The following is a 27,250-nucleotide window of genomic DNA, read 5'->3' on the forward strand; positions in this document are numbered from 1 at the left end:
CGCTATATTTTGAAATTTTTGTGCAAAAAACGGAAGACTGCCACGTAAGCCACCAGTGAAATTTGTGAAGCTTACGGAGACGATGCTGTATCAGTTCGTGTAGCACAACAATGGTTCGCACGCTTCCGTGCTGGAAATTTCGATGTGAAAGATGTACCTCGCTCTGGTCGACCTATCGTTCAAAAAGTCGATGAAATTATGGAAAAGATTGACCAGGGACGTCACTGGCTACAAAAAAAAGATCGATTTGCCGAAACGAAATGAAATCGAACAATTTCTGAAGCGAATGGTAACAGGAGACGAAAAGTAGATCAAATACGACAATAATGTGCGAAAGAAATCATGGTCCAAGCGTAATGGAGCTTAACAAATGGTCCCAAAGCCAGGATTGACGCCTCGAAAGGTTATGCTGAGTGTTTGGTGGGATTGGAAAGGAATCATCCAATATGAGCTGCTCCAGCTTGGTCGAATGATTGATTCTACATTTTACTGTCAAGAACTGATGAGATTAAAGCAAGCAATCGAAACAAATGACCAAAACTGGACAACATAAAGGGCTTTTTTCCATCAGGACAACGCTAGAACACACATAAATTTGATGACTCGGCAAAAACTGGGAAAGCTTGGCTGGGACGTCTTGACGAATCCCCCATATAGCCATGACCTTGCAAAATAGGACTACAATTTGTTTCGGTCAATATAGAACTCACTTAATGGAGTAAAGTTGGCTTCAAGATAAGCCTGTGAAAGTTACTTGTCGCAGTTTTTCGTCGAGAAATAAGAAAAGTTTTACACTGATGAAATAATGTCTCTAATGGAAAAAAGGTAAAAGGTGGTGGACCAAAATGGATCATATTGGGTTTAATAAAGTTCATTATAAATATATAAAAAAAAAAAATTAATATTTGATTAGAAATACGAAAAGACTTTTGCGACTACCCAATATTATTATCGCAATTTAAGCAAATGTGCTGGACTCTCTCTGTTTAGCGTCTTGCAATTAAGAAATGCGACGAATACGAAAGCCATCATGGCTATTTATTGTGTGGTTAGTGCAAGGTTGCTGCATTTGACAATCAAGCAGCAAAACTTTTACGTCATCCCAGCACACGAAAATGGAGAACAAGTCGATCAAAAAAAGCGATCTCCAACATAACCTAGCAAGCTAAAATTGGTAGCAAAATCGATCCTTCAAAGATAATACATTAACTTATGCATTTAATGTGCAGTGCGCGATTTTACTTTCGTGGATTTTGGTTTGCTGGATACTTTTGTAGAGACCTTACTTAACATAACGGTATGAACCGGTAGTCTAAAAACTACATGTAATTGCTGCTGAAGTGATTTTTTTTTATAATTTTTGATTCTTTGCAGATCGGTTGCAACTTGTTTGATCAGATACGTGCTTGATTGTTTTATATTAGAGTAGGAAAATTTAACACCTGCCAAAAATCGCTTTTCATACAGAAATGCCACGCGGTATCAAACTCAGTATTGAGGAGCAGTTCCAAAAACTAGCATTCAAAGAAAGTAAAATGTTCATACGAAAAATTGCAACGAGTATGAAAAGTAATAAAAATATGATCGAAAATGTTCGAAAGTACCCCAAGAACTGGAGTAAAACACCTTCAATAGGTCAACTTATTTGATAAAAGAAAGGAAAGTTTGATAAATCAGACTTTTAACGATTAATTAGAACGTAAGTCTCTCGTAGATTCGGTGTCAATTGCCTTTTTTAGTCACTACTCGGCAAGTTTAACAAATCCTGAAAGAAGCACACCATTCGATATGAAAAGGAAAGTTGTAAGCCTACACCTTTACAATGCACAAGTTGGCGGGACTTTAGTTTGCTGAAAAGTATATTTTTTGGACACCCAGAGGCAATCCCTCATATTTAGTGACAAGAAACTACTTATTTTAGATGTACCTGACAGCTTTCAGTATTACTATAACTATCGCGATACCGAAATCCGATTCGCTGGAAACTTTTAAGAAGAATCGCTTGTGATAAGGGCCAAATATGGACTCCACAGTGTTTTGTGCTCAGAGAAATACTCAGAGCTTCTGAATAATCTGGATATTTTCTTAGCATCGCTTAGGTATTCCGTGTTAATGTTGCTTAGAAAGAACGGGTTCTCTAAATTATGTGTATATTTCAAACGCAAATAAATTCGAGTTAAGATATTAAATTTCTTGAGCTATATTTTCTTAGACATATGAAATCTCGAAAATTAAAATATATAACATAAAGTAAAAGTTTAAAAATAATAATTATAAAGTCTGCATATAATATACGAGTAGAAAAGTTAACTAAAACTAACTTCTAGAACCATTTCGCACCGATTTCGATTATTTGTGATACGGTATTTCTCGGTCATTTGATGTATTTTCCATTGCTCAATCCAGAGTAATACTACCCACGCCATAAATGCTGCGAATATTCTGTATATGCGTTTCAGCAAAGCCACGTCTTAGCAGGTACAGTTGCGCTTTTTGCAATTTCGATGTTACAGTTTCGAGTGCGTGCTTCGTAACCGCCACTTTTGCAGTTATAAAATCATTGCGATGCTTTAGTGCTTCCTTTTTCAGCTTATTGTTCATGCGCGATTTCCGACAAGAAGCGGCGCGTTGCTCCCGAAGTACTGCTGTGGCTTTGTCAGCCGTCTCCGTCTCCGCATGCGCAGACTTCTTCTCTTCAAGGCTGCTGCTCGGCGAGTGTGTGCGACCACCGATCTCCACAGGATTCTCCTCTAGTTGCTGGGCTATAAACTTTTGCTGCTCTTGGAAAAATTCACTCTTTTGACGTCGCATTTCGGCTGCGATGCAATTGTCAAAAGCCTTCTTTCGTACAAATTTTTCATTTTGAGACATCGTTCGCAGTTTATCGGGTGTTTCGAAGATCAAGGGAAAATTTGCGAGTTTGCTCCTCGTAACGAGTGATCTGACAACTTTATCCGTTTTGGTTTCAGACATTTTTTCCTGTTTACGTGAATGAGTTTTTGAAATATTTTACTTTAGATGATGCTTCTTCGCTGCTTTACACACACTGATCACGCTGATTGACTTTTGCCATCTATTTATACTTTTTTGATCAGCCTTGCTGGTGGCTGTTGTTGTTTTTGTGTGTGAAAATGTCGTGCTGTGTTTGCTGTGATGATCCCATGATAGTTTTCATGTTTGTTGTTTGTTTGTGTCAAAAGGTTGTTTTCATGTGAGTGCGTGCAGGTGTCATGCTGTGTTTGTTCTATTCATCTTTTGATTGTTTGTACATTTCTTATATTTGTCTTTAGATATGTGGTAGGTGTGAGTGTGTTTGTGTTATTTTTGTAGACTTCCTTACAGAGATGCTTACACTTATTTACCTAATGTAAAGAAATAAAATATGTTTATTTACCAAATTTTCAGAGAAAGAGCGAACAAAAGATTCTCATTTTTCAAAAGACGAAGGGAAAATGCAAATGCATTGTCTTCAGTTGTGTCAGGTTGTTTTGATAAAAATATCTGATTCTGTTTTTCATTTTACTACAGATCAGTGGCGGATTTACGTGGGGTTTTGGGATTCAAACTTCTCCCCTTCTCAAAAAAAAAAAAATCGTAAATTTAGGCTTACAAAAGTGAAAGTACGATTGGTTCTAAAATCACTCAACTTTTTCGAAAACATAACGTCGCGTTAACGTCTGTCAGACAATGCTTTCGGCTACCAGTATGTCATGAAATGTATTATTACTGGCGATGAGTTTTGGATCTATGCTTACGACTCAGAGACAGACGATAAATCGACCGAAAATCGTGGCAAAGGTGAGCCGTAGTCGAAGAAAGCACGTTAAGGCAGGTCAAAATCAGGATTATGCTGACAGTTTTATTCGATTATCGAGGCGTGGTGTACTCAGAATTGTATTGGAACAAAAAGGGGATTAATTTGAGAGCGACCACATAGATTTAGAAGAATTAATTAAGAATTTTAAAATTATGAAAAAGTCTTACTATTTGTTGCTCTTCGAACTATGTTGGAAGGAAAAATACCCAGAAAGAAATTTTGACTCCGCCGCTGCCACAGTTAAATTAAATATCAACGAAATTTTGTGAAAAAACACTGAGAACGCTCATTTAAAAATGATGCAAATTCGCCAATAATTTTCTAAGACCCCTAATACCGAGTATATGGACCTCAGTTCCGAAGGTTGTATGTATACCTGAAATATCGTCCATTATTTTATTAATATTTATTTAGACAAAAAGTTTTCCGATAATAATATGGTCTGATGCCAAAAAAAGATAAAATTGGTTGAGTATTTTTAGTACTTGCTTTAGGCCCTATTTACCTAATATCGTGGCTACGACTTTCCGGTTCCGGATACTTATCAGTCATATGTGTGTTTTCTAGTAAAATTGAGAGAACGTGTTTTCTTTGTCACAATGTGACTTAATTTCAAATCCCGCCCCATTAGCATCCGTCTCTCTTCCCTCCTTTAGCCACTGCTATCTTTGTTGATTTTATATCGCAAATAGAGTTAGTAGGTCTCAATAAAATTAAGCGAAAATATTTCGAAAAGTATTATACTTATTAATGTTATGTGGCAGTAAAAATTACTCATACTGATCCAAGATTTCCTCCACCATTTACATACATATATGACAAATATAGCAATTTAAGTTAGCTGATTTTTATATAAATATTTCGGACATGAAACAAATCACAGTGAGTCCATGTTTTATAGTATTTGTTAATAAAATAGCTTGCAGTTTGTTTTTTTTATAATTTTGGCTACTAATGAGAGTTTAATTCATCTGAAACAGAATATCTCAGCTGGACCCAAATGTAACCCTCCCTTACTTGTTGGTCTTAAAAACGTTTGTGTGCGAAGTTTAAGAATTGTGTTTGTATCAAGGTTAAATTGTTGTTGTGTGCAGGTGTCATGCTGTTTATTCAGGATTATCGTTTGGCCGTCTTCATGTTTGTTTACTTTATGCTGCAAGGTCAATGAAGGACAATGCATGTTTTCGATTGTTCATTTAATGATTTTAGCTATTTCATTTGGCGTTTTTTGTTTACATTTTCTTCAAAAAATGTGCGCACCTTTCATTGTATGCCATAAAAACATATTGGTTTAGCATTTCTTAAAAAAAATAATAATAATAAAATAAAATAAAATAAAATAAAATAAAATAAAATAAAATAAAATAAAATAAAATAAAATAAAATAAAATAAAATAAAATAAAATAAAATAAAATAAAATAAAATAAAATAAAATAAAATAAAATAAAATAAAATAAAATAAAATAAAATAAAATAAAATAAAATAAAATAAAATAAAATAAAATAAAATAAATTAAAAAAATAAAATAAAATAAAATAAAATAAAATAAAATTAAATTAAATTATGTAAATTAAATAAAAAATATATAAAATAAAATACAATAAAAAAATAAAAATAAAATAAAATAAAGTAAAAAAACTATATTTTGAAAATAAAATAAAATAAAATAAAATAAAATAAAATAAAATAAAAGTAAAATAAAATAAATTGTCAAAATTAAATTAAATTAAAAATAAAATAAAATAAAATGAAATAATACAAAAATTATATAAAATAAAATAAGTTGTCTTTATTGGTTTATTTTACGATAACAGCTGTTTTAGATATCAGTAAGAGTCTCGGGTACAGTCTAAAAACTATATTTGAAGCTAGTATGTCTAATCATATTCCATATATTGGGTAGGCGAAAAAGTCTTTTCGTATTTTGTCAATATTATTTATTTTTTCGTTGCAGTCGTATATCACCAGTGCTACCAATCACATTGTGTAATACCATACTATAGTGTTGGAAAGGTGAGATTTTATGCTTCATTTAACCAAAATGCTTCATTTAAAAAAAATTGATATATTTTGAAATTTTACCAATTAATTTTTTATATTATTACCAATGAAATTTGTGAAGTTTACGGGGACAATGCTGTATCAGTTCGTGTAGCACAAAAATGGTTCGCTCGCTTCCATTTCTGGAAATTTCGATGTGAAAGATGTACCTCGCTCTGGTCGACCTATCGTTAAAAAAGTAAAAAAGCAGCCATGACATCGCTAAGAAATTTAACATTCATCATCAAACGGTTTTGAACCATTAAAAAAGGCTAGCTACAAAAAGAAGTTCGATGATTTTTGAAGAAACTGGTAACAAGAGACGAAAAGTAGATCAAATACAACAATAATGTGCGAAAAAGGCGTGGTGAAGCTTAACAAATACGAGTAGTCGCAAAGCCAGTATTGACACCTCGAAAGATTATGCTGAGTATTTGATGGGATTGGAAAGGAATTATCCAATACTTGAATGAGCTGCTCTAGTCTAGTCGAACGATTGATTCTACATTTTACTGTCAACAACTGATGAGATTGAAGCAAGCAAACGAAAAAAACGGCCAGAACTGATCAACAGAAAGGACTTCGTCTTCCATCAGGACAACGCCAGACCACACACATCTCTGATGACTCGGAAAAAACTGGGATAGCTTGGCTGGAAAGTTTTGCGGCATCCACCATATAGCCCTGACCTTGCACCGTTGGACTACTATTTATCTCGGTCAATGCAGAACTTTCTTAATGGGGTAAAGTTGGCTTTAAGAGAAATTACTTGTCCCAGTTTTTCACCGAGAAACCAGAAAAGTTTTACACTGATAGAATAATGTCTCTAGCGGAGTGGTCGACCAAAGTGGTACATATTTGGTTTATTAAAGTTCATTACAAATATAAAAAAAGAATAAGTTGTAATTTGATTAGAAATATGAAAATACTTTGTCCACTAGCCAATATATTAATTCTATATTGTGTTCAAAAACCGTTTTGAAATGCTAAGCGTTCGCAATTGGAGTAGAAAAACAATAAAGTTAAAACAAGTAAGGAGGGCCTAAGTTCGGGTGTAACCAAAAATTTATTACTCTTGCAACCAAGAATCAAATCTAGGAAAATATTTTCAGGTGCAAAAGGTTCGTTATACATATGGGAGCTAGAACAAGCGTTCAATTTTCTCCGGTTTTCTATAATATATCGCACATATTGACCGATATATTCGATAAAAGCTCGCAATTGTAACTTTGATCCACATTTTCTGCATCTGGGGCCCTGAATAGTTTTGACCCGCTTAGAACAATTTATGCTCACAATGTGGCCTACTGTAAGCCACTGTTCGGATAAAGCTTAATTCCTAAATATTCATAGGTGCTTCATTTGCTTACTGGAAAGTGAAAGAAACAGATGGCATTTACATTTATTTTATTTGGGAAGTAGACGTGGTTGTAGTCCGATTTCGCTTGTTTTCGTACTTGAAAATAGAAATGTCAAGAATAATACATACCTAATTTGGTTGACAGCGCTCAAGTGGGTTTCGAAATATGGGTTTTCACCGAATTGTGGGCGGTCACGCCCATCGTTCAATTTTTACCACGACTCCTGTAAAGCCCTCTTTTATCACCTTAGGTGTAAAATTGTACGTATTTGCCGTACTTATTTATTGATTTATCGTCCATGTTTTTCAACATTTTTAGTTCACAATTGCCACTTATTGCTGCGATCCTCTGTGTCAGTCGCTTTATAGATTTTCATCTAATGGCGTTTTATGGGCGTGGCAGTAATCCGGTTAGGGCCATCCAAGCACTCGTCCTCACTTTTTTTACCTAGCAATACATATATCAAGTTTTAGTATCATATAGTTTTTTTTACTGAAGTTATCGCTTGCACAGATGGACGGACAGATAGACAGTCACTCAGATTTCAACTCGTCTCAGCATCCTGATCATTTATATATACATGACCCTATATCCAACTCGATTTTTTTATTTGCTGCACACAAATAAAACTATAGTATTCTGTAGTATCTACCATTTCTTTAACGATCACTTCGATCAACAAAGAAGTTCTCAGTGTGTTCATTAAAATTTGTCATTTCATTATGTTAATTCATGTTCTCGATAGAAACATTGAACAAAGTTTCATTGAAAAATCATCTCGTATGAGACCTATAATGGCTTCGTCAGTAAACAAAATTTTAACTATTCGAGTGATTCGAATCTTTGTGTGGTTCAAGGAACGCAATTGCATCCCCAAAAATTGGTTGGTGCGGTCATCAGCGGGTCTTATTTCTTTCGAAATGAGGCGGAAATCCTATTACCATTAATGGCGAGTATTATAACACGATGTTCACCGACTTTTCTTTCCCGGAATTTGATGAAATAGACCCGGATGATTTCTATTTCCAACAAAATGGTACACGTTTTACGTTATGGACACATTGCATGCAAACTTTGGCGTTTAGTAAATTTTGAGAACTGGCCGCCAAGTTCCTGTGTTTTAACGCCTTTAGAATATTTTCTCTGGGGTGTGTTAATTAAAAGGTTTATGCCGAAATTCCAGCCGAAATGCTGCACCTGGCTTACAAAAATTAGCGGAAACTAGTGGAGATATGACGACGGAGCCGTGGTGTCCGTTGTCCGACATTTTGTTCAAGCCATAAATGGAATAAAATTATCAGCATCACTAAAAAAGACAGAACTTTTCGAAACTTGTTCGAAGTACAATTGCAAACAAACAAAGGGAAAATCGAATTTGCCTGTTCCAAAAACCGAATAATTATGATGTGATATCGAAGTGAAATGCTATGTTCTGAAACCCGAAATCGAAAACGAAAAACTTTGTGTGTGGTTTCTTCTCTGCGTACAAACAAACAATGTAAAATATAGTATATATGGGCGGAGTAAGAACAGTTTTCTATCAAAAGTTATCCATTAAATTTAGCTTCAGCGTACTAACAGACTACTGAAGTAAGTAAGCAGAAGTGACTGCAGTTAAGGTAGCAATAGAAGTACTGCCTCGAAGTGCAGCTTCATCCAAAGAGGTGCGCACTGAATCCAACATTGTAAGTATGTATAATAATATTATTTCTGAATGACTTTTTAATCCATTGTAAAGTAAACGGTTTTAAATAGCATAACATTTGAATAATCCTAGTAATTTTGATATCACAATGCTTTATATTAACGGCACATTCAACAAGGCTTAAAGTGACCTATTTAGTCACTAACATGTAGCTCACCAGTAAAAGATTTTGTGACCTATTTTACTTTATTATTTGACTTCGGAATATTCGGAAACTGCAAAACTAGTCAGTTTGCTTTAAAGGTGATCTCTACCTGACTTAGATTTCACTAGATTGGGAACGAGTCAATATTTTGTTGAGCGCTGGTTCTATGGACCTTGCTTGAGCGCGACAAGCCATAGTCAATAACCAGAACTTGTTCGGCTGTGAGATTCTTATCGAACAGGATGGAACGGTAAAAGTACTTCCTTACTACTTACTCTTCGTTAAGTTCATCGCAATTGTTGGTGTTCTAACTGAACAATGTTCAGTAAACTCACACGCGGTTCTACTAAATATATATAAACTGATGGAGGAATGCGTGGTATAATTATCTATGCATGCCTTCCTCTATTGAATTGATCAACTTTTATCAGACTGAGGTTGAAATATGGTAGAGACTCCTGCAGCGAACCAACTGAAGTGTGTACATATCATTGGCTGCTTAAACCAATTTATTTTAAGCGCAAAACGGTGATCTAGTTAGCGCTTCACAGCGTTCACAGCTATCCAAATAATAATCTGCGCTACGTTTCGTGTGAGAATCACCCCTACAACTTAGTATAATTGAGAAACCAGTTTTTGACTTTCGCACAGCCGGCTACTCGATTAACGACCATCTGTTAAACTTACTTGTGTTCTGCATTTTATATATAATATTTTCTAATGACTAAAATTCATCAGCTGATTGCAATTTTAACAAAGCACACAACCGAATTTACAGCCTGGACAACAACCTGCAGAGTTAGACAAAGCTAAATTTGTAGTGTGGACAACAATCCGCTGAGTTATATTCCAGTTTCAACTCCATTTCAATTCGATTAGGAATTAATGTAGAAAAAAATATTTCTTTTATGGAAAACTTATCTAAATTAGCGACTTAATCGAGCGAAGGCCGGTTAATTAATCCATTAACTCCTGTGCGAAAAGACTATAAAACACTACACTCAGTATTCAATTTTTGTGTGAATGAGTCAACCGAAAAAAACTATTTCTCTGTGTTTCGAAGTTAGGCTCTAAAATCAATATATGTACATATGTATATGCCTTCGAATTCAGAAATTGAGGGGTAAAGTATTAATTAAGTTCAGCGGATTCATAAGAGCTAAAAAATAATGACCCTGAAGACAGTCTACAAATGCATGTGTTCAACTCGCGTACGGTGCCATAATGAAATATCTCAGATTTTTTGTTCATGAAGTAAAAATATGGCAAACAAAAATAAATTGATTTTAACATAGCAAAATAACAAAGGATGAAAGTCGAGAGCAGTATTAAAAATTTCAGCTATCTTCTGCTTTTTTAACGCCTTCAACCGTAAGAAAAACAAAGTCTAAAAATTTACTTGTTAGTTGCTGCAGCCGTTGTTTGTTTTCCTTAGCCGGATTTCTCACTTGTTTTCCTTGCGAACATTTGTGTTTTCATTGAAACATTTCGCACGCTCGAGCGATCAGCGGCGCAGCGACCAGAAGAAGAACCTCGGGTAGCGCGTTATGCCCGCGCACAAAGTGCAGAGTGTTTACATAAGAGTCCATTCTGCGTCTGTGTGTGGGTTTGTATTTAAATGAAACCAACTTTCTGTTGATTTTCATGTGCCTCAACAAGCCGCTTCACTGGCATACTGCGCGCTACCTGCGTGCCACAGCGCTCACACCTGCCTTACCGTCTTCAGCAGCTACCTGCCTTAGTAGCCTCACCTTTGTGCCGCGCGCGGTCGCCGCCGCAGCGATGCATAAAACCAAGTTTGCAATTAGCAAGTATTTTTCGTTTAACCCATTCGAGTATTTTACCGTTTTTCGCTTGCAAGTGGTGCATATTAATATATATATTGTATGTATGTATGTATGTATCAAGGAAATTTTTTAAGCACCTTCAAAAAAAACACGCATAAAATTTGCAAAATCTCATCGGTTCTTTATTTGAGAACGTTAAATCATAAAGACATTTGCTATTGAAAATTTAAATGTTGACCGCTTTCTGCGTCTCTTAATGGTCCATTCGGAAACCAATTTTCTAACTTTTTGATTTACTATTTATGACCGGCAAATGCGATTAAATTTAAGTGTGCTATTGTTTTTGTGCGTTCTACATTTCGGTTGGGGAAGCTGTTTCTTCGCATTTATTTATTTACTTATTTTGCACAAAATTCATTGTTGTTACCTTTCTAGTTGTTGCAGATTATGAAGACCTTTCATGGAAAAGACTTGCACTAATAGTGCCCGAGTATTTGTTAAATCCGCTTTAAAAGTTGAGTTCATATTTGTGCGATAAATCCCGCTGCTCTAAGTAGTGTTTAATGATAAGCACCAATATTTATAAACTCGAGTTTATATAGAAAATGGAATAAGTTAGAAAATTTTAACGCCTTTAGACTATTTTGTTGTAGAAGTCTAACCCAGTAATGTTTATGGAAGACAACATTTTAATGGTAAGAAATTCGGGCTATTCCGGCAAAATGTCAAAAACTTGCCCAAAATGTGTTTCCGAATGGAAAAGCGATCATCTCAAAACCTTGAAAATTTTATATAGACAGTGTTAAGGTAATAAACTTTGAATGTTAAAATCCGTGTTTGTGAGGAGAGCTTAAGGACAAACACCATAAAGTTAATAAACTCAAGTTTGTGCGACAAAGCGAACGTTTCAAATATGGAAAATTAAAATCATTCTCTGCTATTGAAAATTTAATTGGGTAAGTCTCTTAAAGTTGCTAGAAACACTTTTCTACTTTATGATTTACTATTTATGACCGGCAAATGCGATTAAATTTAAGTATATTGTTTTTGTGCGTTTACATTTCGGTTGGGGAAGCTACAGATAATAAAAAAAAAGTAAAAATCCCGTTAGATTTGATGGGCTTGGTGTTTTTTTATATCTTTACGAAAATCCACATCTTTTTGGCTGTTCCCTAAAAGTATAGCAGTTTTAATTTTTCTCAACGGAAAATGCCGACAAAAAATTTTAAATTTTTGAATAGTAAGCTCTATTAAGTATATTATTTTAATTTAAATGACAGTACACTATAACAAGGAAAAAATTTTAGTTTTAGTGGGTAGAGGACCTCGCTGCTTCAAGGGATATAAGCTTTTGATTATTGAGCTTAAAAAGGGGGAGAAAACATACAAAGAAATACAAAATCGTTTAAAATGTTCTGCCTAGACGGTATGCAATGCCATAAATTATGAATTGAAGCCTGATAAACGCAGTTACAAATTTAGAAGACCGATGCACAGTGAGCTTCAGCAAAAACAATCCTTTTGCTTCCTCTAGGGAAATAAAATAGGAGATGGAGTTGGTGATCAGCGACCTAACAATTCCACGACGACTGATGATTGAAAATTTGACAGCGCGAAGCTCACGAAAGGTGCTTTTACTTAGTAAAAGACATATCAAAAACTGGTTTGAGTTTGCCAAAAGCCACTTGAACTGGCCAATATCAAAATGGCGCAATATCCTTTGGACAGATGAGTCTAAATGGTCTTGTTTTGTGGAGCAGGGTCTATACAGTGTGTCCAACGACCCCCAAACACGGAGTATATTCCAAATTATACGGACAGTAAAGCACTGTGACCTTAAAATTTTGATACGGACCTGTTTTTCTTATAGCGGTGTGGGTTCAATACATATGATCGATGGTATCATGGAGCAAAATATGTACGCGGAGATATTAAGGAACGTTATGCTGCCATATGCCGGTTGGAATATGTCCTTAAAATAGACATTCCCGCAGGATAACGATTCAAAACCAGCGAATTGGCTCAGATAAGAGTCAGAAAATGGATTTGATGCCCTTGCCAGCTCAACCCCAAAGAAATGTTATTTTTCTTTAGTATTGTTTGGCATTTCATCATAAAAACTTGCACTTGAACAACGTTTACACATTGTTCAACTTTATTAGGAAAATTCGTGTTCTGTAAAGAATGACTGAGCATACTCTGGCAACAGCATCACTCATTTTGAGACTCAGCGTTCATTATTACATAATATTCAGTAAGCACCCAGTGAAGAAGATATAGCAACCATAGCTGAGAGTGGATAGTCGATTCAGCGCCGTTTGCAGCAACTGGGACCGAGACCTGACGTTTTCGAGCCAAATTTTGTTCCGCTCAGTGAGTATGTAACAAGAAAAATTGCGGCATTTGGGAGGAAGACCAACCTGAAGAGATTCAAGATATGGCATTTAATCCAGAAAAAATAACGGTGTAGTGTGGTTTGTGGGCCGGTAGAATCGTTTGTTCATATTCTTCAAAAATGATGCCGGTAAGAACGTAACCGTCAATGGCGACCGATAACGCGTCATGGTTTGATAATCGACTATGAGATACCTGAAATTTAAGCTCGAGATCTCGGCGACATTTGGGTTCTACAAGGCGGCGCCAACATCACATCAATCAATGTATTTGAATCAGATAATTTCACGTTTTGGGTCAGTCGATTGGCCACCAAGATGGTATGATATCACACTTTTTCCTGTGGGGTTATGTAAAGTCAAAAGTTTATGTAGATAATCTCGCTTCGATTCAGTCCTTGGAGGAAAACATCACGTGTGACATTCGCCAGTTACCAGTCGAAGCGCTCGAACGAGTCATCGAAAATTGGGCTCAACGGATGGATGGTTTGAGGCGTAGCCGCGACTAACATATGGAAGAAATAATCTTCAAAAAATAAATGCCAGAGAATGCTAATACGAATAAAAGTAAACATTCCGTATTAAATTTGAAATTTCTGTGTTTTTTCTTTAAACAAGTAAGGAAATTTAAACCGTCGAAGTTGTAAGCGATGAGGTATTTTTAAGGAAAATGGTTTTTAATTGTAATTTCTGATTTCTCAAAACTCAGCTGTTACTTAAAGTCATCCAAAGCAGTCTTGTTTATGTTCATGTTCCAAAAACTTTTTTCAGCATTTTTTACTTGGTTAATTCTTTCCATTTAGAGGACCTGCCCTGCCTTGAGTATGCGGTGGCTTCTATCTGTTAATTAAATTAGAGAACATTTCAAAATGAAATACTAAACTATGAAAATATTAACCGATTCGAAAAACACGCGAAGTAGAAATTGAAAATTCACCTTTCAATTTGATCACAGTAGTGTAAATAAGATTGAATAATAATACGGATATAAATATGATGGAACTGCTTCACCTGATTGGTTACTGCCTCAGGTATTCATATAATGTTCAGAGAATCAGATAAAGTTTTTGCATAATATAATTACGCACCTAAGCTTCAGTCCGACGCATTATAAATAAAAGTGCGAACCGCCATTAACAAACTGAGTTTACCTCTATATTTTGATAATTGTTTTCGAAAACTTTCTCTATTGAACTTGGAATCATCAGTTAAACTTCTATTATTTTTTATTCAACTTTTCTTTTCGAGTTTTATGTAAGTTCTATTTTATAATTCCGTTAGAAAAATTCATAATGATCTCTGACATGTGCCGAAGTTCAATATTTTTTTCAATCAGCTGATTTTTTACCACACATCATATGTAACGGGTTTTCAATCGATTCTACAACAGTGAGAATATTATCAATTTTCCTCCAATGCGGCCTACTAAAACAAACAGAAATCTATTTTCTTCCTTCCTTACGCCCACAATTGCCTACAACTGGAGAAGCCACTTAGCAGACAAGTGATATGAAAAAACAGAACCGAAGTGAAGAAAAAAAAGAAAAAAAAAGTAAAAGCTTCATCGATAGCTTGCGGTCAATAACAATTGTTGCATAGCAAACGTTAAAAGTGGTAATAAAAAGCTGTAATCGGGTTGAAAGAGAAATGAGGTAGGTAAAGCGTACTTTGATTTAGCAGCGACGAAGAGCAATGCAGAAAGTGTAATCTCAAACGCTGTGTGAACTCGCGCGCCTGGCGAAAGAAAACAATTCAGTTGCCTTGGGAATTAATCGACTGTGGTTCGAGGATAATTAACACATGCTCTGATTTATTTATTTGTTTTGCAAACTAGCTGTATTAACAGACGTTGCTGGCTGATTGTGGAGAAACACACACCCCCACACACACTGCCAACATCGCTTTGACCACAAGTGTGGAGGCGTTTGGAGTGCGCAATAAAAGTAAAAGCGCTCGGTTTTAGTGGTATTGCTCGGAAAGTGGCTATTTTATGAACTCATTACTAACTCGTTGATTTTTAATGAATCTTTCCACGAATATGAATTAAGTGGCTAAATGAGTTCACAAAGTTGCATATATTTTCATATGGTATAAGAATTATGAGAATCAATAGAACCACGAGTATACGGTATGGGTATAAGCAGGAAGGAGAGCGAATATTTTTCATTATGTTCAATTCACTAACTAGTTTGAAACATTGTGTAAAATCCCTGAATTTTCTAATATAGATCTTCCTTTGCTACTATGAACTGGTACGCTGTTTATAATATACATATATTTGTATACATATGTACATAAATAAATGAGGAAGAGAAGTTCGGCAAGCATGTTCCTGATAGACTCCGAAACGACTAAACCGATTTCTATGAAAATTTAAAGCGATCTTAGGGTGTCCCAGAGAGTGTTCCTGTAAATGCGCATACTCAATTAGATTTTTAAATACACATATGCTGACGCTTACTTCTTCTTCCCTGGCGCAAACAATATTTCAAACTCTCCATTTTTGCTTTCAACAACAATAACTTCAAACTTAATGGCAAATGTTTATTATCATTCGAAAGAACACTCTTTGGCATTTATTTTTTGAGGATTGTCACTTTCAAATGTTGGCCGCTGTTACGTCACAGAGGGTCCATCCGTTGGCGAATGGCACAATGAATTTTGACTTTACATATTTTTTACAGGAAAAAGCCTAACGGTTTGATATCACTGGGTCTTGCTAGTCAATCGACCGGTCCAAAACGTGTAATTATCTGCACACCGTAGTGTTCTCTCAATAAATCCACTGTTTGATGCGATATTTGGGAAGTGGCACCGTCTTGTTAAAACCAAATGTCGCCGAGACAACGAGCTTTAATTTCAGGCATATTTTATGTCGAAAGTCGGATCTTCTTGGATTTTGTCGATTTTGAAGATCGAGCGACTTCAGTTCTTGCTCAAGCTGTATTTTGAACTTTCAATTTAAGATCTCGACGTAAAATGCGTCAAGTTGTGATATACGTCAGTCTGAGTTGCTGCGAACGGCGCCGAATCTACTCTCCATGGTCTTCGATACATTCTTTACAGAACGTGAATTTTCGTAGTAAAGCTGAACGATTTGTAGATGTTGTTCAGCATTACTGAACAAAAATAAAATAACGACTTGACAGGAAGTGCCTCTACTTGGAGGACCCTTTTGTTCATATATGCTTAAATGAAGTCCGCCAAAGCAGGCTAGGTATGCTAGTAATACAATAAAGCGTATATATGTATGTACATATACAATCGAGCGATATGCTTCAGTTAGCATATCAACGAGTTTTAATTCGCCAAACTCTGTAGATATCATATTCAAGGACTCTCGTCTTGTCATCAACAATGACGCGTTTGATGAAGGTTCTCAGCTACATTATAAAAAATCTTGTTACAACCTTAATTTCACGCATTTTTTGTAAAAAAGTTATTTCGGTATGACTTACATACCCAAAACATTAACCAAAATCTGTTAAATCTCTCTGATGTCAGTAAGGTGATTCTTAACCGCTGTTTCTTTAACTTTTTGCTTTTGCATATAACATGTTTCAGCCTTCGCAAAGATTGGTTAGCCTTGGTCTGCTATCCTTCTACAAGTATACCTAGTTTAGAAATAAATTCTTGCTTATTGTCCATGCGGACATCCATGCATATATAAAGCAATACATATCCGAAATTACCTGAAGATTCTAACGTTCAAATCTTGCTGAATTTCCTAAGCTATTTTTCTGACGAATGTGAAGTTGGTTATCAGTCTGTGAATAATATCTCTCGCTATCTTTCTCTTTACAGCAGTAATCATTTTGCATTTCACAAACATAGACTTTCCACTCGTTAGACGACGTTCAGAAGTAGACTGTTTTGTTGTTCATTAACAGTAAATTCTCTTTTGGTGTCACTCATTGTGTTCACACGAGTCCAACAACTCGAGTCGGCAAATACTGTATATATTTTTAAAAGCTGATGAGTTTATTAGATGCCGATAATAATATTGCCACTTACTGAATATTTATCATCTTTCACAATTTCATACCGCAGGTTTATTTTTCATCTAAATTAAACATTGATTTTGATTTTATTGGTAACCTAATATGGCATTCTCAAAATACATATTTTTATGCCACTTATTTTTGCTGTACTGCTCTCATCTAAGCGCCACTAAACCAACTGCCCCTTTACTCATTTGCGCCTAAATCATATCGTTTTACTCATCATATACTTTTCTCTTTCATCTAATTGGTTTCCTTGGTAAACACCTTTGGCGATTTTTGCTCAGCGATATGTCCATATAATTAATGAGTAATTGCTTAAATGTTATTTAATTATTTAACACTTGCTCTTTTTTGATATCATCTCTTCACCCAACACCCTATCAGCGTCTTACACAGACACCTAGATACCATGTAATATATTCTTATCTTTGCGTTCGTCTATAAATATATTTTTCTGCCCTCCTTTGTGTTGTGCTTGTTGCTGTTATTGGTGTTCAATAGCTTGAGGTTATTTTCACAGTTTTGCATTACTTAATTACAACTGAGACAGGAATTATGTAAATAAATACTGAATGTTCTTTTGTGTCGTCTTCACTTCATAATATTTCATGCAATCATTTTCATTTGCAGGCATAATTTAAGGGAATTACTTTGAAAGAAGTGAGTGTTATGGGAACGGGTTCAATAAAAATAGGACTGAGGCTGTTTTTATATAACTCATACACTCATAACATTTTTGTATAGTTTCTTGTTGCAGACCCCAGAGTGATTTGAAATTATGATTCTATTTTCATAAATTTTGAATGGCTCACATATCTGGTCAGCGATGACTTATTTACCTAAACGAGGATGAGAATACTCTGATAATAGAGTATCAAATTACTATACCTAAATTACAAATAATATTACCATTACATTTTCCAAAAACTCCAAATTGAGATTATAAGATCAATCAAATCTGGCTGATATTTCTACAATAATCACAGCATTCATAAGAAGTTGAATTTTTGTAAACTGAAACATTTTAGTTTAGACTGTAATCCTTTATCATTTCAAGTTGAATTAAGACTAAACTTATCTCATGTACTATTCGACCCGGACTGGACCATCTGAAATCTTCGTGCTGTCATCAGAGAGATAGCAAAGGATCTCAACATTTCTTATAGACTGACTGAAGGTTAAGGTTTTGGGAATGAGAGTTGTACCAAAAGACCTGAATCTTTTTATCTTTTACGAAAACGGCAGGGAGTTGAGGTCGTAAGAAAGATGCATAACTTGCGACACTACGTTCATGAAACGCATCATTTCTTGTGACAAGACGTGAGTTTATAAATATAAAATCCCAACTGCCCAAGAATCTAGCGAATGGCTTTACAAAAAAGAAAAAACCCTAACCGAAAAGACTAAAATCTACTGAAGGCACTATAGCTAATCTCAATGGGGGAATATAGATTATGCTGCAAATCATATAATATGATTTGTGTTATGAGTACGGAGTCAGTTGTTTCTTAATAATAATTAGTTTCAAGTCAAAATATTGAAAGCGTAAGTTCACATAAGTAGCCAATCTTGTCTAATGCTTTTACGATCGAATCATAGCTCAGTAGAGACTGCATGTATTTTAAGTCAGGTAAGTTGAAGAAAGATTTTGGAAGCTTTGAAGAAAGCTTGGACTTTTAAGCTTCATACATGTATGTATTTATTAAAAGCGTGGTCGAACCAATCGATTTGTTTCCAACAATTTTCGATGTTATTACAAAGCTATGTTGTCTCTTAAATTTGACTTCACCTGAATAATAGTAACCTTATACTCAAAACACTCGTATATTTCATTTAAAATCTGAAAAAGTATCTATCTTAGAGCAGCAACAACCTTACTAAGTACCTTGACAGCTGTGTTCGAGGTGGAATATTAACTTAATATATTGGAGTGTTTTGAGTCCAGAGTTTATATTCTGTTCTCATCTCTACCAAATGGACCGCTTTCCAAGGCTCCAAGCGTAAGTAATGTATTCTATATTGATAGGTCAAGTCACCTACTTGTTTTTTATGAAAACCTCCAATGGCGGCTCTTTATCCCACTTTTTTGCTGAAAACTGAGAACAAAAATGAAGGTTGGTTGCAAAGTAAACATAGCTCGGTGGGTAAAATATGACTGGCGTAAAGGTATGTTAACTATGCGATCCAGCGGGAATGTACTGTCCAGAGATAGGCATAAGGCAGCTTTTTGAGTTGCCGGACCACTGTGATATATTTAAAGCTGAGTTCTTCGCTATTGCGAATCTAATGCAACAGCAAGCAATTCCAGAGACAACGTTTACGTAGACAGCCAAGCAGCAATCAGGGCAGTAACGTCGTATCGCATATCGGCTAGAAGTGTCTTGGGAAGCAGGGCAGCAGTAGAAAGTGTTGCCAGAAGCAGAAAACCTTACTTCTACTGTGTGCCAGGTCACAAAGGCACCGACGACAATAAAATAGTGAACGAGATTGCCAAGAATGATGTACGGCTAACACCCGAAAACGTAATCAACATTGGGAAACCCTTGCGTTGTCTACATAAACGACGAAACGGTAGAACGGAAGTACACAAAATTCTTCGTTAGAAGAGACTGTAGGAACATGATCGGAATACTAACTTGTCACTGTCTGGTTGCAACACACGCCCGCAGATTACTGCTGACAGATTGAGAATTCTGCAGGAAATGTCTAAAGAAAGCACCAAAACTATGAAGCGTCTCTTGTGCACTTGCGATGCATTGGCTAGACTACGGTGTAAGCATCTGGCGTCCCCACGGTATGATACACTGAAGGAGGCATTGATAATGAAACCGCAGAGTGTGTCTCATGGGCCTAGCAACTGCACTACTTTTAGCATTGTAAGGGACCAAAATCGGTCAATGCGTGGTTTATTGGCCTACCAGATTAAACTAACCTTACTTTAGATTAGGATTATATATATAGCACGACTTTTTGCCCTCAGGTTAGGTTAGGATACATACAGCTTTTGAAAATTGCGTTCTACAAAGTATGGTATATAACCTCATCTTACATAAGCTTATTAGACTAATGTAAAGTCAAAACACCTACAATGGCGGAGATGATGAACATTGCTAAGAGCAAATGTTCAGACAACCCCAAGCACTCATCTTTGAGCCAGAAGAGTTCCACAGCCATACAAGGTTTTGGTTGTTGACAAATGTTTGCCAAGGTCACAGGAGGTCCACAGATCGAACGCTAGAGTCCAACAGGATAGTGGAGTATCGACTCGTTGCCATTTTGAGTAAATTAGGTTAAGCATGTCTTCCTAAGCAAGTTCGTCGGCTTTGCAGCTTCTAGCGATTCCACTGTGACCCGGTGCCCAAACAAGTGGGGCAAAAAAGTAAGTGGATGCTACTGATAAGGCTGGCAAGCACTTTCTGACTAGTTTAATTCTTATAACGTATTTAGTATAGCGAAATTTGTCTTGTTGTCGCTTTACAACAATTTATTTGATTAAAATGTTGCAATAGTTCTAAGAAGCTTGGTATAACCTAACTCAAATTAAATTCCATTAAATTAAAATCCCGTTGCTTGTAATCTCTCTTTTCACTCCTTACAATGTATTCAATACCCAAAACTCTCTGCTCTTTGTAGTCTAAATGGCGTTTTGTCTAAACTTTGTCAAAAATGACTTCCTGCTTACTTTTCTTAAAAAAAAAAAAAAAAAAAAAAATAAACGAAATAAAAACCAACGGATACACTGTCATCTGAGTAGAACACAAAATCGCTAGAGAAACGCTGTGCGGATTTAAGGTATGCGACAAATAAAACGACAGCGACAGAGACAAAAACATTGAGTAGCGAACGTGAAGGACCGTATTACATGGTGCGGGTGCAGGGCTACGAGCGGAAGTGTTACCAAAACGGAAATTTAAGCACTCACAAATGCACCGCTGGGAACGGTGGCTTTGCCACAGGGCAACCCTTCAGTAGCAGCAATGCCCGCCTCGGGCGGTGTACGCAACCGACAGCGCAAAAGCATAACAAAAAGCAAGATGCCGGAGGGGGTGGTAAGGACGTAAGGGGTGTGTTGGTGGCAAATACGCAAAATAGCAAAATAACCCGACAAGCAGCGACGCAAGGCAAATGGCAAACGGCAAAATGCAAAGCGCAAAAATTGCGACGACAGCATTTCGATTGCTGCAATTGAGAGTGCAATAACTGCACAAACACCGTTACTGCCGTTGCTCGCATCGCGCAATACAAGCCGCTGCAAGTAAGTAATGCCGCAGCGTTGACTACTATAACGGCAAATGTTCAAATGCTTCTATGCCACATATAACTGTATGCATAGGTGTATGTGAGTGCGTACTTGTATATATGCATGTATGTGGTTGCAACTAGGGATTCGTATCGCATGTCAATTCGTCAAACTGTACAAATGCGTTTTTGTACGCTCATAGAGACGCACACACCTACAGGTATTTGTCACATACGCATACGCTGTCATATATTTTCGTACTCTTTAGGTGTGTGCGTATAAGCATTGTACATAAATATGTATGTATGTATGTCAGCAAATTGCCGGTTTTACAAGGATCCTCAAAACACTTTTCTGTTGCCTTATTCCACTAGATTTTATTGTGTTCTTATTAGTGCTAATTTTGTTGGCCTTTGTTGTATTTGTACATATAATACAAGGTGAGTTCCAAAGTAAACAGGACTTTGTGAATATAGCGCCATCTATATGTCGACTGGTGCGTTAGAATCTGCTATCTTTATCGAATGTCCAGTGAGAATTTCATGACATTTCATTGATTGGAAGTGAAGTTATTGCGTTTTAAGTGTCAGTATGTTTGTGTTATCGGTGCGAAAATGAGCTTTGAACAAAGAGCCAACATTCCATTTGGTTTTAAAATTGTTAAAACTTTTACCGAAACGTTTCAATTGATGAAACAAGTTTATGGCGATGATTGCCTATCATGTAGCAGAGTGCACGAGTGGTTTCAACGTTTTCAAAGTGGTCGTGAGGACATAAACGACAATCAACATTTGGGCCAATCAAAGTCCCTGATCACCGGAAATTCCATCGAAACTGTGCGTGAATTCATCACAAATCAGCCGAAATCATCATCGAAGTTCATGGAAGCTGAATTGAATATCTGCAAAACCTCGTTTTATCGCATTTTGACCGAACATTTGGACTTACGAAAGTTATGGGCTCAGAATCCAACATTCGAAGGACGATTATTTGACCAAAAATCACATTTTAACCATTAACCACTCCCCGTATTCACCTGACATGGCACCGTGCGACTTCTTCCTTTTCGAAAAAATGCATTTGCCCATGAATGAAAGGCGTTATGAGTTTGGTTTGCAACTTACCGGAAGACTGGAACATTTTATATGATTTATGATTTTATAAAAATCTGATTTAGTTTACAAAATTTTCTTTCACTTACTTGGCACCATGCTTCGCGGTAAATTTGATAAACTAAATTTTAAATTAGATTTTCATCATATAACTGCGAAACGTGTTAATTTTAATCTGCCGCTTTGTTATGATCAATCAGCTGTTCCTTCTTCTTTTGTTTCTCCTTCTTCATTTTACTTCTGTTTAATCAATATTAAATATAACTTCCTTTTTTAACCTTTTCAACAACATTTCACATCAGAGCGAATTGATACAAATTGCTTACTTACTATACTTCATTTCATAGTACAGGGTTTCCCAATAAGAGTGATATGATCTCTTTTCAAAAAAAAAACACACTATTTGCTGAGGATATTCAAATATTTTTTATTTAGTGTGAAGTGCAATCGATACAATTAAGTTCTGAATATAACAACAATCAAATGGCTTCCACGACTTCTTATGCAGAAACGAATCCGATAAACCTAGTTTTTTCAACAACTCATGTTGTTCGACGTGAATAGCACGTTCAAAATTGATTTCTAAAGCTTGATCAGAGTCTAGTTTATTGCTAAAGACCAATTACTTAAAATAACTCCAAAAGAAGTAGTGTAATGGTGTTAAATCACAACTTCTTGGAGGCCATAAAATGTCAAAATTTCTTGAAATAATGGAATCTGCAAAGTTCTCTCCTAATAATTCGGTTGTTGCTTGTGCTGTGCAGCACGTAGCCCTGTCTTGTTGGAACGAGATGTTTTCAAAATCAACGTTTTCTAATTGCAATAATAACAAGTAATATCCAATTGACAGTAATGGTATCAGCAGCTTTATTTTGAAAGGACTGATTTTTCTACCAGAGCACAACAACACCGAACTGTCAACTTATGTGTGTTCCTATGGTTATTTACGAATACCAGGTCGTTCAACAAATTTTGTCGTTTGATAAGAAAAACACAATTTTATGATTCAATATATAATTTATTATTCACTATAATCTCCCTGAACATTAATACACTTGCTCCAATGATCCTCCAATCTGTGGATCGCATTCCAGAAGTGAGAATCCGATAGGACTGCAAAATACGTTTCAACAGCTGTTAAAACCCCTTCATTTGATCGAAAATGATTGCCATGCATACATTTTTTGAATTCTGGAAAAAAATGGAAGTCACTGGGAGCTAAATCTGTTGAATACGGTGGATGCTCCAACAATTCGAACTTTAATTCATGGATTTTAGCCATTGTCAAAATGCTCTTGTGACATAGTGCATTGTCCTGATGGAAAAGGATTTTTTCTTTTGCAAACCATAACCTTTTTGGACGATTTCGTATCGAAGCTGAATAACCAGGTTCGCACCAATCTTTAGCCTCTTGTTTTGATTCAGAATCATGGTGATAGACCCAAAGTGATGAATTGACGCATAAAATCCATTTTATCCTATTTAAAACGCTTCAAATGTTGCTGAGAAAGTCGCATTCGAATAAGTTCTTGTTCCCTTGTTCCTTGTCCCCCGAATGCGGCGCCCATTGTGCACACAGCTTTCCCACAGCCCAAAATTTCACTTAAAATATATCTTGCACTGCCTAATGAGATGTGTAGAGTACCTACTAAATCTCTCTCAGTCAATCGACGATCTTTCAAAACCATATCCTGTGTTCTGGCTATGATTTCTGGTGTTGATGCGCTCTTTGGACGTCCTTCTCGTTGATCGTCTTCAAGGCTTGTACGACCACGTTTAAATTTGGCAACCCATCTTTCTGCTGTTCCAATTGTAGGTGAATAATCATTATATACTTTTCACATTCGTTCGTGAATTTCTTTTTGTGCTACAACTTCCAAAAATGAGAATTTTATCTCTGCACTATATTAAATTTTTCCCATTGTAAAAAAATACTGTGACACGGCTACACTAAATGGCATGTAAACAAATAATTAGAAATCATATCATCTCTATAGAAAAACCCCATATTTATAAGCAGAAGACATCACATTACATAAACAAAAAGTTAGAAATTCCATATCACATCACATCATACCATTTGGTCCCATTTGGTCGAAACTCATCGTAACGTGATATCATATAATGTCAGTATGATTCTTAGTAATATTAAGAATATAAATATCTGTCTGCATATGTTTTCCTTTATAATATTATATTCACTAACATTTTAATAAAAGAGCTATGGTTCTCTGTTGAGTTTTATCTAGACTTTAGTGATAACGCCTTGAGGCACAAATATCGTCTTATACATATGAGAGTATATGAAAGGAGTTCTCAATTCAGAGATTATAATAAAACAAAATTGAATGAAATTCTAAGTGATTTTTGAATAATCAATTAATTAAAAATAATAATAAATATGAAAACTAATTAAATATTATAATTCCAACGAATTCAAAATTGATATTGAGCTAAAAATCTCTAAGCCATTCAATTCTGAATTAATAACACACACGTGATTTTCGTATTGGTTTCAAGTGAATATGGATGTATGTATATGTAAGCACACATATACAATATGTGAATTAAAATAAAAAACAAATAATACATAAATCTTCTGTATTACTTTGGTTACCACGAGAACACCAACGGTCAAAGGAGGTCAAACGCTTTGGTACTTTACGGACAGCAAAGGGCGGGTCAGGGCATTGTGGACAAGTGGCCAGCGCAATTGTATGGCAGCATGCAATACAGCAATAATAACAACAAAAGCAAAAAAGGCAACAACAAAAACTGATCAAACTATCAAACTTTATTGACCCACAAATAACGTGCAGATAATTACAAGCTCAAGTGAAGAGGCAACAAAAAAGAAAAAAGAAAATACCAAGAACACAGCATGAAAACATGGAGAAATGAAAAGAAAACACAAAAGAAAGCAAAGCCTTTGCTGCGCAGAGGGAAGAAAACTTTTAAGAAAGCACACAAATTTCGAAAGTCGAGCGGAAGTGTCTAGCAGGGAATAATACCTTCCAGTGAAGCACCGAGAAATAACAAAAGAAAATTTCACAACAAATTGTGAATAAACAAAAGGCAACCAAACCAGCTAAGATGTTTGTAGGTAAAATGGGGTGAACAATTAAGTAGTGAGTTTATGTTGGAGTTGGAAAATTAGTGGAGCAGAAGAGAGATGAGTGCCACAGAGCATGCTTACAAGCGTGTTAACATGCACTTGGGATTGCGAGCGCCAACACTGGCACTTGAGCTTTCAAGACTTTTGGGCCGAATGCTAAAGATGAAGTTTCCTGCACATACACACATATACAGTTAAATAACTTATTCATAGATATTACCAAAAACTTAGTGTTTTCCTCATTTTGCTTTCTTAAGCAGCGCTTGAGCACGCAAATAACATTGATAGAACATTTGTATGTCAATTTATGATTTCCATGCATTTGTATTTACATATAAATATAAATTCATAGAAGTATATGTATATGTATATAAATATATTTTATGTGTGCGTGCAAGCGTGTGGGATTTGTTGCATCTACTGGAGACGCTTTCAGAGATGCTTCATTTGCTTTGTTCAGCTTCGTTTCACAGTCTTCCATACTGATTACACTTCTTTTCATTTAATTGTTGTTGTAATGTTGCCTAGCTACATATGCAGATAATCACATTCACACACATTTGTTGTTGGCTTATGAAGTAAAACAATACGTGCATAATCCTCAGATAGTCAAAAATTTGAGAAGCAGACGTGCTGTGGAGGGTTTTCCCAGGCTAAATAATTGAAATGAGTTAATACTTGTCTGCTATTTCATATGTACGCTAATACATATGTTTTTAAAGTATACGTACATGTACATACATATGTATATATGCAAACATGTGTAAGTATTTATAAACCTTTGTTCTCTTGTGTACGAAACTCATTTATTTGAGGCTTAAAATTACTTGTGTGACAATAAAAATTCTGAGGTTTGGCATGAAATAGGCAATTCTAAATATGACAATATGTTAGAGTGGGTCGATTTACAGGTAGCCCAAAAAAAAAGAAAAATTGTTTATGCTGGAAATGTTCTACGGATCAATCTGAACAACTTTGCCTGAGATACTATGCGTCTGAAAGCGGTTTCGAGCCAGTGATTTTTAAGGGTATGTTGCTCGGAATGCCATTTCCCGCATACGCGATTTTATTGTAAAAAATCGACCCGCTCTAATATATATACACATAAAAGTACATAAATATATAAAAAGAGAAGAAACCTCTACACCAGAACGAAAACGTTGAAACCCTACTGTGAAATATGCCGAATTTTCTCTTTATTTTACTCCATGTTTGCGACGCTATAACTCACGAACGACTTAAAAGAAACGACAATCAATCAAACATGTGTTAAAAAAAGGTATAGCATGACCCGATGCGATGAATAAAACTAGAACTACGCGCTTTCAGCGCTAACTAGCGAAAATACCGCAAGACTTTTTTGACAACCATAATATTGAGATTTATTATATCATATGTATCTATTTATAAATTAATATGATATATATTTTGGCAATGAAGCACCAGGAAATTTCAATTAAATTCCCTTGGTAAATAATATTTCAAAAAAAATATCCATTTTGCTAATTTGACAGGACTGTCCTTAATTA

At 35.6% G+C, this 27,250-nt stretch overlaps 1 protein-coding gene across 1 annotated transcript; it reads right to left on the bottom strand.

Moving 5' to 3' along the window:
* Positions 1 to 2,198: 2,198 nt before the first annotated feature.
* Positions 2,199 to 3,331, bottom strand: LOC126767767 (protein sisterless A). The gene has a single exon (XM_050485388.1). The coding sequence runs from the start codon at positions 2,971 to 2,973 to the stop codon at positions 2,398 to 2,400; it is 576 nt and encodes a 191-aa protein (XP_050341345.1). The 5' UTR covers positions 2,974 to 3,331; the 3' UTR covers positions 2,199 to 2,397.
* Between the last annotated feature and the right edge of the window lie 23,919 nt (positions 3,332 to 27,250).

This window comes from Bactrocera neohumeralis, chromosome 2 (genome assembly GCF_024586455.1).
Source record: "Bactrocera neohumeralis isolate Rockhampton chromosome 2, APGP_CSIRO_Bneo_wtdbg2-racon-allhic-juicebox.fasta_v2, whole genome shotgun sequence".
Lineage (NCBI taxonomy): Eukaryota > Metazoa > Arthropoda > Insecta > Diptera > Tephritidae > Bactrocera > Bactrocera neohumeralis.